Below are 14,358 nucleotides of genomic sequence, written 5' to 3'. Positions count from 1 at the left end.
TGTCCTCTGCAGACTCTGCACCGAAGCTCAAGGTGGCAAGGTCCCTGTGCAGGGGAGGACTTGTCCCTTCTGAGGAACCTTCAGTGAGGTTGCAGAAGAGGTGGAGGAAGGAGCCAGTGCCTTGCAGCACACCAGCCTTGCTAGGAGGTTGAAAGAAGCCCCAAGCACAGGCTGGCCAGAGCCTGTGGTGGGCAGGGGGCTGCAGGGGCAGGTCCTGCTTGGGTTTGTGCTCAACAGCTCCCTTCCACTTGACCTCCAAACCCTGGGGCAGACATGGCCAAAATTAGTATCACACTGAGGGCTGGCACACGGTGGCTTTGACCCTCACGATCCCACTGGGAATGCAGTATTGTTCTGGCCCTATTAACGATAATTTGCATGTTGTCTAATGGCCCTGGGAGGAAAAAAATAAAAATAAAAAGGGTGGCAGGCCCTGAGGGAAGAGAAGAGGAAATGGGACTCTTGCCATTTTCTTCTGAGAACTGGCAAAGTAAGAAGGCTGACTTTCTTAAGGAGCCAGAGGTAGAACCATTCATTGCAAAATTATTTAATCTCTAACTTAATCATTCAGCCTTCATTGCTTCAAGGCAGGGTTTTGAGAACCCAAGCCATTTAACTATTCTGAAGAGCTCCTGTCAAACCAGCCTGATGGAGACCTTGATCATAGGAAACTGACTTTAGTAGGACTCTGGGTCTCTCCCAAGGCACTGGTGACCTTTCAGGATGAGGAGTTGCTCTCAGCAGAAAGGTCTGAAGTACAGAGACAAGGGACACCTGCACAAAGGGCTTCCCCATCGAACTTGGAGCCTTACATATAAAGAGCAGTCAGTAACATGGAACTGCCACAGTTCCAGTCATTATTTCTTTTGTTGAGAGGAGTTTCTTTAGGGATCAAAGTCTCCTGAAAACCAAACAAGCCGCCTGTCCATCCCTTCCAAAAGAACAGGTAGTTTATTCCAGCTGTCAGCAACTGCAAACCAAACAGCTCGTCTCCCACTGTCAGTTTTTGCTCTAGGCCAGTTATTAAAGTTAAACAGTTGTGTTTGCAAGAATGATGTATTGTGTCTGCAGGGAGGGAAAGAAGGGAGTAGAGAGAGGGAAAAAAAAAAAAAAAAAAAAAAAAAAAAAAAAAAAAAAAAAAAAGCACGTTTTCTAAAACAAACCCTAGGCCAGTTTACACAGCCTAATTGTGCCAGTGCTGCCTCTTCCTTCAGTCCACTGAACTCACACAGAAGTCCCAGTCTGCAGGATGTACTACCATGTCATAAGCATCCTTCTCACCACATTGGGGAAAATAAAATATTTTTTTAAAAACAAGGCAAGAAAAACCCAGTTGCTTGTAAAATAAATACACTATTCCCTTGTGAAGCAGTCTGCTTCAATAGGTATGAAAAAAGGTACAAAGGTATGCCTTGGCAGGTTTCCCCACCAGCCGTGCCACTCAGACTGAGAGCAGAGTGGAAGGGCCCCCCTCTCATGCTCCTACAGCACCAGGGGGGCTCCCCAGCTTGCCCCTGGGGCTGAAGAACAGCTTTACTGGCCAAGCTGAGCAGGACCAATTTCTAGAAAACTGCTGTGGTCCTGGTGGGACACTACCACCCCTGTCCCACACAGGCTCAGTCAGAAGGATGTCTGTGGCATCATGAGCTCCTCTTACAGTGAGGATGCCTGGGGAGGCTGAAAATCACTCTCAAGGAAAAGCCTGAGGCAGCCTTGCTCCAGTTTTCCACCATTGCACAGCTGTGCCCAACCATCCACTGTAACCAAGGCTCTGTACAACACTTTCCTGATCCCTTTCTGGGTCTGTTCACACACTCACTGCTGTGTGAGGCTAGACACCACCAGTTCTAGCACCCACAATGGAAAAAAAACATAGCTATTGACTCCAAACGGGCAAGGATTCCACACATTCGGTCTGGAGCCAAATACACGGATTTTCTACTGCAGGGATATTTTGCAGACAGCTGTGAGCTACTGCAGAAGCCTGAACAGACTCCAGGCCGGCTCATTTCCTTGCAGCCTTGATTGCCACCTGACATTTCAAGAGACTGGTTCATTTTCTCCCTTGTCAGGGCACCCTGCTGCGGCACTCTGGCCCCGTGAGGAGCAAAGCCTTTCCCTCAGCCAAGCTCCACAGCAGTGCTGCTAATTACTGCAGATCTGGAAAACGGAGAAAGGAACAGGTCAAGCTGGAACCTGGAAATAACACAGGCATTAGGATTCCTTCTCAGTTGTATTTGAGACCTTGCACATCCAGCAGCAGACTGAGGACTAGATATTTGGAGTGTGTGATTTAATATGACGTGCCAGATCACTTCAGGAGAGGGGCTTTGGATATGTCTGACTTGGGCAAAAATTTGCAGACACTTGGAGCACAATGTAGAATTTGCTTCAGTTATGAACAAAGGAGTATTTACTTCAGTTTCTTTAGTGTCTTCTTTTTTACTTAAGCTGTGAGTTCATTCCTGAGAATTTCAACAGGTTTTATCTATCTACAGCACTGACCACCTTATTCTGCTAATGGAACTCATTTACTAGTCACTGTTAATGCCAACTCATTCACTAGTGTATTTATCTTTGATTTATTTCTAACTCATTTTTCTCTATTAAAAAGAAGAGATTAGAAATAGGATCCTCTATTACATTTTATAGCACACAGTCTGAACATGTGAAGAATATTAAGAAAGGAGCTCACTCCTTTAGAGACAAAGCCTGCAATAGTTATTCCATCACAAAAACAGGCTACAGGACTGTCCCATAGATTTCACTGGCCTGGTGTCTGTCTTATCCCATCTTTCTAGATTGCACTCTTCACTCAGGAAAGTCTTTCCAAGGCATGCAACAAGAATTTTGTCTTCTAAACCTCAGTTCAGCAAGACAGTTAAGAGTAACTTCAAGCCCATGGTTAAGCCAAAAGGTTTGATTATTACTCACATTAAAAAAAAAAAAAAAAAAAAAAAGCTTATGAATGGAAGCACAAGAATATAAGCGTATAAAGATACTTCCTACAGGTGCATATGATATACCTACACTACTCCTTCCCTGAAGTGCCACAGACAGCTTTTACGTACAGTGGGAATAGAAAAGGAAAGACAAATTCTTCTTGAAACACCCAATGAACTGTGCTGACACTAAAAGGAAAACACAAATACTGTCACTTGCCATTTCTCATTACTCACCCTTCCCCTATATAAAAACTAGAAATCGACACCTGAAACAGATCTCTTTCATCTCCTTCCATCACAAGCATTGCTAAACATATCCTAACAGTGCAGCTGAAAAAGTTTAAGCCTAATTTCCATTTAACTTCTTTTTTCTTTCCTTTATCTCCTCTCCACTCAAATCTCACCCAAGATAGTTTCACAATCTGACTTACTTTGCTCTTTCCCAGGCTAGCAAGCTCCAGCAATGACAAAATGTAATGCTACAGATCTGAGCTTTATTCTAAGCTCCAAATTATTAAACTGGACATTTTGTTAAAAATTGTACCTTGTATCATTCTTTTTTTTTTAATTATAGACCATCAGCCCAATTCATGATGGGCAACAACAAATACCCCATACCTTGTGTGCTGTATAGCAAGAACACCTATTTCATGTATGGGTTAACTGGAAAAGAGAGATATTAGTGATTTGCCCCATTTTCTATCATCTACTCAGTACTACAGCCAAGAAGAGGAAGTTAAGTTTTGACTGTTGGTTACCTTCTCAAACAACTGCGCGATGGCACCTTTCCGTCACTACGTGGGGTAAAATGAAGCCTTTTCTTTTTGATTGTACCTGGCCCACATTCTTAAATTACTCACTGAAGTACCCTGAAACCCACTGAGTAGCCTTTTCAATCAACAAAATGGAATCATTCTTTTAATGCTTCCTAAATAAAATAGCAATAAAAGCATGTATGCATTGAAGGATGCAGACCATTTCTTTCAACTAACTCAAAATCACAGAATCATTTCGTTTGGAAAAGACCTCTAAGATCATCGAGGCAAACCACTAACTCAGCACCTGGCTCTTTTTGCAGAACTTCGGTGACAAATACAAGGAGGATGCAACTTGAAGTGAGAAGCAGCAATGCAAAGCTCCAGTCAGCACAGGAGTAAATTCTGTAATGAGGGTGCTCTTATAGAAACACACCAAGTATATTTACAATTACCTCAACAAAACACATGCAGGAGTAAGTTTTCCCTGGATGGATGAGACCAGCAGCGTATCCATCCCATTATCCTCAGTCACTGACCAGCACCAGCTGCTCTGGGGGAGAAGCAATGAAATTGATAATTTTGAAATTCCTGGAGAAAGCTCTATCCTCAGCACCTGGTGATCTGATTTCAGCAGCTGATATTAAGTTCACCCTAAGGTGTATGACTGCCCTTTCAAGCAATTTGAATCAAACAGAAGCATAGATGTTTTCCTAACTCTTATAAATAAATATCTAAACCTTTCCTGAATGCAACTCAGTACTTCTATTCACAGCTTTCCCATGAAAACAACTTCCAAAGGTTAATCATGTGTTGCAGAAAAGACTGGTTTTCTCTATTAGCTGAAAACTTGTGGTTTTTTCATTTGATCTTATTTTTCTTGCTGCATATACAAAGTAAACACAACTACAATTGTCCAATTAAGTGCCTCTTCCTGTTCCTATTGAAGTCAATGGCAACACTTTCTAACATCAGATTTGTTTTCTTACTCATTAACTGTAAAATCCAGAAACTGGAAAGAAACTTTCCAGCAAGGGGGAATTTTGCAAACTCTATCAATATACAATAACTATGACAGCAAACTAACATTAAGATAAAATAGCAAAAAATAAATTCCAGACTTTCAGATGCACTTGGTAAAGTTATCTAGTTTCATAGTCTTTTGGGAGCCAAAAGGAAAAAAAAAAAAGGCAAAAAAAATAGGCCATCAGATTGTTAATGAGACTGAAAGCCAGAGTAAAATAAAAATCCCTCAAATCTGTCATCAGCATTCATGTTTGCCAAGAAGGCCTGGATGTTATCCTGCTGGGGAAGAGAAGATTTATGGCATTGCACACCTTCATCCATCCTATTATTATATATGAAATGGAAAACAAAACAGGCCAGTACTGCCCTTAGAAATAATCATTATTTTGCTGCCAGTGAGTAACAAATGTTGTTATTATTATTACTAAATCAGCAGGAGGGCAGCCACGAGGTGCTCATAAATAAATTATTTTTAAAAACCCAACAAACCAAACAGGGCTGGGTTCCACCCTCCCAAGGGTGTGAAGGAAAATAAAACAGGGATGGAGGTGGGCAGGGCAGAGCCACACCTGGAACACACAATTCCTGATGGCTGGGTGGCAGAGCCCAGCACCCTCCCCAGCAGCCAGTGCCCAGGGCCAGCAGGAGGGATGGAAGGGGGCAGTCAGGAAGCTGAACACTGCTGGTCCACCTTGAAGCAAAAAGCAAAAACAGGCAAAGAACCAGAATGTCTCACCATAACCCTGATCACCTAAAGGGATGGAAATGAATCAGGCAAGAAGTAAAAATCCTCCTTGCTAAAAGGATAGTCGTTATTCAGTCAGATCTTTCACACTGTTTTTTAGTTCCATGTCTGCCCAGGCTGCTGACCCAGTTTGGGGCTACCCAGACCTCAGGTCAGAAGCCGGAGGCCACTGCCTTCCCAGAGCCCCAGCGTAGGGCTAAAAGACTTTGGGCTGTTCAGAGAGGGGGTACAGAGCAAGATGGGAGACAAGGACACAGCACGATTGCTGGCACCTGGCACCAGCAAGCAGAGAGCCACCACTTCAGCCACCCTGGCCCCAAGCCCCAGCCCAGCATCCCTCAGTGGCGATGGCAGAGCACAAGGCTGGCTTTCCGGGCGCCGGGCACAAACCACCACACGACCAAAACCACAGCAGAGGTTTCAGAGCGACACCTGAGCGCCACTCCTGTTTCTACATCCACCTCCCTCCACCATGCCAGGTCCAACCTGCAGAGAGATGACCCTCTCATCCAGGACACCTGTATCGAGCACAAGGGCTTAATGTCTGCTGGCGATGCAGTACAAAGTTCCCGTGCTGCCTTAGGAAGCCCAGGCCCTGGGATCTGGCCGCTGGGAAAATGCTTCTGCTCCACATGCAATTTCACACATCATTGCATAGGTCTTGTGATTCTCCTGCTAGAGCCGTGCTTTGCCATCGGAGGAAGGCTTGTGCCTCGGCAGAAAAATTCAACTGGATTTTCTTCATGGATTACCAACTCTGAATTTCAAGCTACATACTCAAAAAACTAAGCTCCTTACTGTCCAGCAGAGCTAACACAGCAGCTCGGGAGATGCCTGTGTTAGTGCAGGCACAGAACAAACTTCTTTCTCAATATTGAAAGTAAAGTAAAACTTTTTAATAGGATTGCTGTTTGAACTTTACAGTTCTTTGCAAGATCAAGGCAAATGACATCATCTCCACAAGTGAGACCCCTGGTTCTGAAATTTTAAAGGTCACAGTCAATACATTTTTTGTTGTTTTTCTAGAAATAAAACAGACTTCTGAGAAAATACGCAACCTACTGTTTTTGCAAGTTACAGAGAAAGTTATTATAAATTAAAGGGACTAGAGAACCACAATAATTTTCTCTTTCTGCCCTAGCTCTTCTCCTCCTTGCTTCAGCACAGATCCTCCACAGAACGAATTTCTTGCTCTTCAGCAACAGCAAAAAGAAAAATATTTTGATAATATTTTGAGAATTCGATTATAAACCCACAAAGCCACAAAGACTGGCAAAGGACATAGAAGGTGCAACACTTGAAACTGCCAATTCACTTATTTAACTGAGTGGATTTCAGATAGTTTCCTTTTACCAGTCAAACAGTGACTTGGGGTTAGCCCCACTGGGGATTGAGTCGTTACAAGGCCGCACGTCGCCGCCAAAGAAAGTCAGAGCGCCTCTGCTCCATGCTCTCCTCGGCAAAGCACCTGGCATCCCTCTCCAAGCAGGGTGAAGTCCTGCACTGATAGAGCAAGAGGCTTTTGCTTGGGACTTGCACAAGAAGCAGCGTGTTGTGCAGGTGAGTGCCTGGCAGAGCAGCACAAACACAGAGCCCAAAAGGGATGGGATTTTGGTCAGTGCCTCACACAGGAGCTCTGGAAGGGCCCTGTGCCACACTGATCCATGATCTCTAGCTCTGTCCTGGAGGCAGATGTATCTGCCATGCCTCAACTTCATGACACAGCCACAGACCACTGCAGAGCACAGCGATCCTCCAAGCTTCCTTTCCAAGGTGTGCCACCAAGCAAAGAAAATTAATGATTTACTAGGCACAAAATAAAAGAGGAAGCTCTGTTATTACGACAGTCAGCTCAAGAGAAGGGAAACCTGGGGTCTTGTTGCTCATCTAAAAAGCATTTATTCATTTGGCTGTGGACAGCCACCTGAGAAAACACATCAGACTGCAGGAATTAAGACACTCTAGCTCTTCCTCCTCCACCAGATGAAATCTCACCCCTGTAGAATTAGAAGGAGCCCTGTTGCCCGAAGGAAAGACACCTCAGCAAAATCAGCAGCCATCTGGAAGGGTAAACCTTCTGAGATGGGGGAGATGCGATGATGCACTACTGCCAGGCTGGAGAAAGTCTCATTGCCAAAGCTCAGGAGAGGCCTAAACTAAGGAGCCACCAGGAAAAGTGAGGGCTTCTCCTCAGATGCATTTGCAGGTGATGATGGCGCCAAAGTGACAGCAGCTGGTCCAGAGGGTGCCTGCCAGCTTCAGGACAAGGAGGTTCTTGGGAATGGTGTCCCACACAGCCACAAAGTGCCTCCCTTCTCTCATGGCAGAAGCAGCTCCTGACTAGCTTGGGTGAGGAACAGTGAGAAGCCAGGGACTTCTGTCACTGCTCTGGCTAGGCAGGCACTCAGAGGATACAAGCCCTTATGTTCCACCAAAAGTCCACTTCAGACACCTAAATCCTTCCCCACATGCGACCTTAACTCTTGAGCAGAATATAAAGAACCACAATAAAGGAGCAGAATCAAATGAAAACACATGGGCATTGCATTCCTGGTTCAAATGTAAATATAGTAATTTAAAATTAAGCGTTCTTGGCTGAATTTTCTTTCTGCTTCTCTCACCTGGGCTTCTTTGCTTACTTTACATCAAAAATGTACATATCTGTGTAAATATGACAGTGCCTGTGTCTCCTTCTGTAGTGCTCGTGCTCTTATTTTTCTTGAATGGCTTGGGGAGAAAGCCATATGTTGGACTAAAACTGCCCAGAGCTAAGCATGGCTCCCACGTCTGTTAGGTTGAGTGCCCAAAGAGGGAACCCATCACTGCAAGACAAACACAGTTGTTTCTCCCACACTGACTGCATCCCTTCAGTGTTCCCCATGTCAATGTCAAAAAAAGTTGCCAAGTGCCACAGGCCACTGCCAAGCCAGTCCTTCTGCAGCTCTGGAAATCAAAACGAAGCCATTAAGTTTTTAATCAGAAAGCATACATTATACTAAGTACCACAAAATTGCAGAGATGAGCTAGTTCTCCTCTTTTTTTCTTTTTTAATACAATTAAGATGTTATCAGGCCAAAGTACAATATTGCGGTATCCTGGCCAAAGTGAAGATCTTTGAAAGCGCCGTTTATTTGCCACCAGAACCACAAGCTAATAATGCAGATTACATGCAGTCCCCATCTGTTGCTTTTTCTAAGTTTTGAACAAACCCATGAGGCTGTGTATTGTAAGGGCATTAACAACCCCAGACACCATTATCAGTGATGTCTAGTGCCTAAAATTTATACTCCACCAGCTATATCCCCCTCCCACCCTGCCCTTCAGTACACTTTCCTTCTTTGTTTCCCTTGCAATATAAAGAATTCACATCCTGAAAACATACTACCAACTTACAGAATGGATTCAGACTGAACAGACAAGTAAGAAAAGCATGTCAACCAAGTTTCAGACCTGAGTTTAAAACACAGGCCCACCCCTTCATGAGACACAAGGCCAGTGTTGTCCAGGTTACCTGCTGTGTAAAACATCCTCTCATGACTAACTGTGATGCTCTCTTCTCTGGTACTGTGCAGCCTCTAATAAACTGACCACTCCACAAAATACCAGGGAGCCAAAATATAAAGGAGGAGAAGGCTACAGCAGCCAGGGCTCCTGCCTGTTGTAGCACCCTGCATGACAGGGAGATCTTGCAGGTGGCTGTGCTGAAGTCCTAGCAAGCATGACCACATACAAGGCTACTTTGGAAGAGCCATTTATGAATAAGGTTCATACAGGGGTATGGTGCAAGAGGCAAGTTGAAGACCAAGCACATATATTAAAGCATCCTTTTACACTGACAGATCCTGAAATCTAGAAAAAGATTTTAAAAAATAAAGAAAAGAAAAATCCACTGCCCCATACCCTCCTTGATTTCTTCTGCCTGGGGAGAGGATCCCAAAAGCTGTGTTTGCAACTTCATGTTAGTCTTTTGTTCTTTATAACCAGATAGAAGATTTTGCCCATGTTTAATAATGCTAGTGCTCGAAGGTACCAGCCATGTACCACAGGGACAGGCAAAAGCCACCTTTAGGTAGTATTCTGCACATCTTCCATGTGTACATTACAAATAACAAGCGACAGTAAACGGTATCACATGCATCAAATTCTGGAGCTTTTGTTGATAGGAATCCTCAATAAACAATTAAATGGCTATAGATAAGAAGTATCCTTTCCTTTTAAAGGCAGTCATTGTTTACAGTCTGAGTTTCTTGTACTTCTAACTGTCGAGCAACAGCTCCAGCACTCGCCTCCTCTGGCCAATCACGCCTGGTAACACCTGTCTTTTCACATTCTCAGTTTTATTCATTATTTATGTTTCCCTTTACACAATACACCCACAGGACAATACATCCCCAGCACGCTTACAATTTGATCCAAAGCTCACTGGAGTCAACAGAATGACTTCACTGGCTCTGGAGCGAACCGAGGGCCCCAGCTCCGCAGACGGGCTTCCAGCCTGAGGAGGGACTTACGCACAAGTTAGGCATCCCAGCCCAGAAGTGCAATCACAAAATCCCTAACCCTTTAGCTGCTCGTCTCCGAACAAGCCAAGGTCTGCAAGAGCCTGAACCATTTGCAGATTTTTTTTTCCCCTCCAATTATCTGTTTTGTGAAAAAAGACCCCCACAAAACTAACAAACCCTCTGTAGTGATCCATGATCTAGGGGGTCAGGGGATAAACCTCCCTCTCCTGAGTGTGGTCCCAACGACCAAGTTCTGGAGTCATTCTGTGTGTATGTATGTATATACACAACCATGTGTCTGTATATGTGTGTGTATTTGTATATAATACACAGACACACATGCACACACACACACATTTTTTGCTCCCCCTTCTGGCCCCATGAATCTTGAATTTTTTTCTTCTTGATGGAAGTAGAGGAGAGCAGGGGAATAATCCTGCCTCCAGTGTGACTTGTAGCCAGGGATCAGCAGCACTCCTTTGGGAGGTGTGCAGTGTGAATTCTTGCTGAGAAAAGGGCCCCAAAGCCTTGCTCACTCTGCTACAGCAGCAGATGTCCTCTGCATCCCTGGAATGAATCCCCTTTAGTCAGGCAGGTTCAGCAGCAGTGAAGGCAACACCTTCACTTTTTTACAGAGATGGTCAGTGCAGGCAGCACATTATTTAGCCTAATGCTGATTTACCAAGAGACTCATTGCTAACAAACACTAGGCTTGAAAAGCATGTTAACTGGGAAACATACATGTAATCAATATTTTTTTACACACACCTGTTAAAGGTGTGCTGTGTAATTGAGTCAGCTTCCTGTATTTCACAGGAGACCGAACCTGAAATTGCCAGTGTCCTACCTAGCTGACCTCCATTTCCAGGTGAGTTATGCCAGCTCCCAACCTAGGTTTCTTATTCAGTATAACTTTTGCCATTTCTCCCTTCAAAACAGTAATATCATAAGCTTTACATATATATATCAGGTTTGGTTTGTGGGAGAGTGGCTGGGAGCACATTTTGTTCCAGTATATCAACTAATAAAGGAAAAAAGGAAAGGAATACTCTTCTAATTCAATGCAGTTACTTATTCTGGAAAGAGGGGGAGAGAGAAAAAGAAAAGGCTTTTGACTGACTACAAGTGAAAAAGCTGTCCATTTTCCACATGTGGAAATCTTCCCCTTCTAGTTGATGCTGAAGCCTACCCCAGACAAAGGTAGAGACCCCAAAAACACAGCCACCCATCGGATCACAACAAATACCCATTTTCCAGAACAATCCCACCGACACGGCTCCCAGAACCTTTGTTTCATCACAAGACAAAGATTTTTCACTCCAAACATGTCTTACACCATAACACCCCACTCCAGTGACAACCACAGCTGCAGACACTGTCACCGACGACCACCTGCTTGCTGGTGACACCGGGATCCCGTGTTTGTTGCACATCACTCTGGGGCATTGGCCCTCACGGGTAAGGGTTCTGCATGCACACACACAGAGGCGGTCCCTGCTGTCCTGACACTGCCCGGGACTTGCCACAATGTGCCTCTTCTCCCTGGCAGATGGATGGGCATCTCTGCCGCCCCCTCTTCCTGCCTTGGCTAGGAACCTGCCTTGGTTCTGCCAACAGGCAAGCGTGGACAGGAGAAGTGGAGACCACAGGAAAGTGGAGACCACTGATGAAGACAGTGCCTCGCTCATCCCTTTCGCTCATGAGCTGTAGCTGTTCCCCCCACCTCAAACCACTCCACCAAAGCCTGCATCGAGGTGAAACGTGACATCTGGCAAAAGGCCTGCACTGCTTTGGCACATCCCGGTGCAGACACCCCCTTCCGCTCCCATGAGTGTGATCTCCTGGGCACTGCCCAACCCGGGGTCCCACCAGTCATGGGTCAGAACTGGGAGAGGAAACAAGCAATCGGGGGACTTACCCAGCCTCCGTTGTCCTGGATCCAGTTGTGCAGGTGCCGGTTCAGGTACTCAGTCATCCAGGCAGCGATGCTGTCCACGAGGGGGGACATCTCCCGGTTGACGCTCTCCACACACATGACACCGCCAAACTCGAAGAAGGCCACAATTCTGCCCCAGTTAACCCCATCTCGGAAGAGCTCTTCCACCACGGCCACGAAGCGGCTCCTGGCCGTGAAGGGAGTCAGGTGCAGCTGGCCAGACATTTGGGCAAAGTCCCTCTGGTAGCGTCGGGAGAACTCGTCCCCCGCCTGGCGCAGGACGAGGTGCACGACCTGGGGTGCGGGGCGCAGCCCCTCGGCCGGGGGCACCTGGCTAGCAGCAGCCGAGCCGGGGGGCTCGGGGTGCGGAGACACCGGCCCAGTGTGATCAGAGGAAGTCCCAGCAGCAGCAGGAACAGAGAGACCTGGAGGCAGGGGTGCCCTGTCCTCGCCGGCAGCCCAGTCGTATCCCCTCTGCGAGAGTTTATAGTGGATGTACTTCAGCACTATCTCCCGGTTATCGTAGCCTCTTCTCCCCGGGTGAGCCATAATTCCCAAGAGGAAGCAGCAACAGGAAGGGAGAGAGGAAGAAGAGGAGCAGGATGAACCCAAAAAAGTAAAGCAGCCAATAATAATAAAATTAATAACACCAAAAAATTATAATCCAGTTATCGTATTGGGCACGGTTTCATTCATGCTGGTGTGGGGGAGTTCTCGGGGTGTCGGAGGTACTTTTGTCTTCTCAGTGATTCCTCCTTGGTTTGAGATGCACGGCATAAATAGGGGTTTAAATGCTGTAAATACTTTACTTCCAGGTGCACATTTATTACTTATTATAAATTTACTTTAGGACCGTTTCCTCCTCGGTGTTGAAATACATCTTAAAAAATATTATACCGACTCAAAATCAGGTGCATTTTCCCCTAGGTGCTGGACTACCACGGACACGAAGGAGCTGACGAACGCGCACTGTAAAAAATGCAATTCAACACGATTTGCTAAGCAGCCTTGGATGGACGTTAATCCAACGCACTTTATGCTAGAAACCTCAACACTAGGTTTTGGGTTTTTTTGGGGTTTTTTTTGTTAAGTTACACAAACTAAATTTCCTCTGTAAAGTACTTACTTGGACTATAAATATGTTCCTCTGTCAAGTTTCCTCTAAAAGAAAAATAGCAACAATAAAATCCAAACATCACAAGTCTTCAGAAGCGTTAAGTTCTGGTCGCTTTGATGCTTCAAGTCACCAAGGGGATGGGAAAGGGGCGAAAAAAAAAAAATATTTCTACGATTTCGAATGTTTTTTCCCAGACTCCTGTTTAACAGACATCTCCAAAGATGTGTCAAAGCTCAGAAAATCCCGCCTCGCAGCCCGGGAAGGCGAACAACCCCAAAGAGACGGAAAATCCTGGAGACCAGATGAACCACATTTGAATCCAAGCTCTCGCAGAAGTGCTCTGTTTTTCCCTCCAGTGCAACGTACAGACATAGGCATTTACGTAGTTTCATTCAGACACCGATCGCAGGAACCCGGTGCTTCCACACACACGCACGCACACACCAAAAAAAAAAAAAAAAAAAAAAAAAAAAAAAAAAAAAAAAAAAATTTAAAAATTAAAGAAAAAAAAATCGTATGTATTTAGGAAATTAATTCTTTTTCACAAGAAAGAGCGCAAAAAAAAATTAATTAAAAAAACGAAAATAAAAATAAAGAAGGAGAATTGCTTTTGACTGCTGCCATTTCCCAAGCAGCTTTGTACCGGCGGAGGACGAGCCGCCGGCGCTGGCGCGGAGGGGCGCGGTGTGTGCGGTGTGACCGGTGCCGATGGGGACGCGGCCGCTGCCCCCCGCCCGCCCGCCCGCCCGCCCGCCCGCGCTCCCCGCGCACCGCGCCGGCCCCGGCGGCTCCTGCGGGCTCCGCGCTGCTGCTGCTGCTGCTGCTGCTGCCGGCGGCGGCTCCGGGCGGCGGCGGCGGCTCCGAGCGGCGGCGGGCGCGGGCGGGGAGCTCTCCCGGCGGCGGCGGCGGCGGTGGCGGGGGGAGCGGAGCGGAGCGGAGCGGAGCGGCGGGGGGCGGGGAGAGGCGGGGAGGAGCGGCGCCCGAGGGGGAGGCTCCGGCCCGGCGCGGCGTAGCCGGGCGCGGTGGTTTCCTAGAGCTCCGCCTCACGCTTCATTCAAGAAAAGGGGGAAATGAGGAGGGGAGGGGGGGTGTGCTTTAAAAAAAAAAAAAAAAGAGAAAAAAAAGAAATAGGCGGCGGCGGAGAGCAGCCCCCCGCGGGCCGGGCCCTCCCTCCCCTCCATCGCGGCGGGGCTGGGGCCGGCGGCGGGGCGGCGGAGGGGGCGCGGGGCGCGGCGGGGCGGGGGCGGCTCCGGGGCCGGGGCCGGGTCGGGCCGCCCGTGCGGGGGAAGCGGCGGCGGAACCGGGGGCTGCCCACCCTCCCCTCTCTCCCCT

The 14,358-nt window shown here is 46.7% G+C and overlaps 1 protein-coding gene across 2 annotated transcripts in view; it reads right to left on the bottom strand.

Annotated features, from left to right (window-relative positions):
* BCL2 (BCL2 apoptosis regulator) overlaps positions 1–13,147 on the bottom strand; it is a 95,985-nt gene extending 82,838 nt beyond the window's left edge. The window contains exons 1-3 of one of the 2 annotated variants that reach the window (XM_083873372.1): positions 13,036–13,147; positions 12,807–12,878; positions 11,892–12,438 (exon numbers count right to left, since the gene is read on the bottom strand). In XM_083873372.1, coding sequence (XP_083729498.1) covers positions 11,892–12,438; positions 12,807–12,826 — 567 coding nt within the window. In that variant the 5' untranslated portion in view covers positions 12,827–12,878; positions 13,036–13,147. Of the gene's footprint in view, positions 1–11,891; positions 12,879–13,035 lie in introns of both variants that reach the window. The other variant, XM_083873371.1, reaches the window with a different exon arrangement.
* Positions 13,148–14,358: the final 1,211 nt, after the last annotated feature.

This window comes from Zosterops lateralis (genome assembly GCF_965231275.1).
Source record: "Zosterops lateralis genome assembly, chromosome: 1".
Lineage (NCBI taxonomy): Eukaryota > Metazoa > Chordata > Aves > Passeriformes > Zosteropidae > Zosterops > Zosterops lateralis.
The sequence above is the reverse complement of the archived record's forward strand: the minus strand, read 5'-3'. Positions and strand labels throughout refer to the sequence as shown.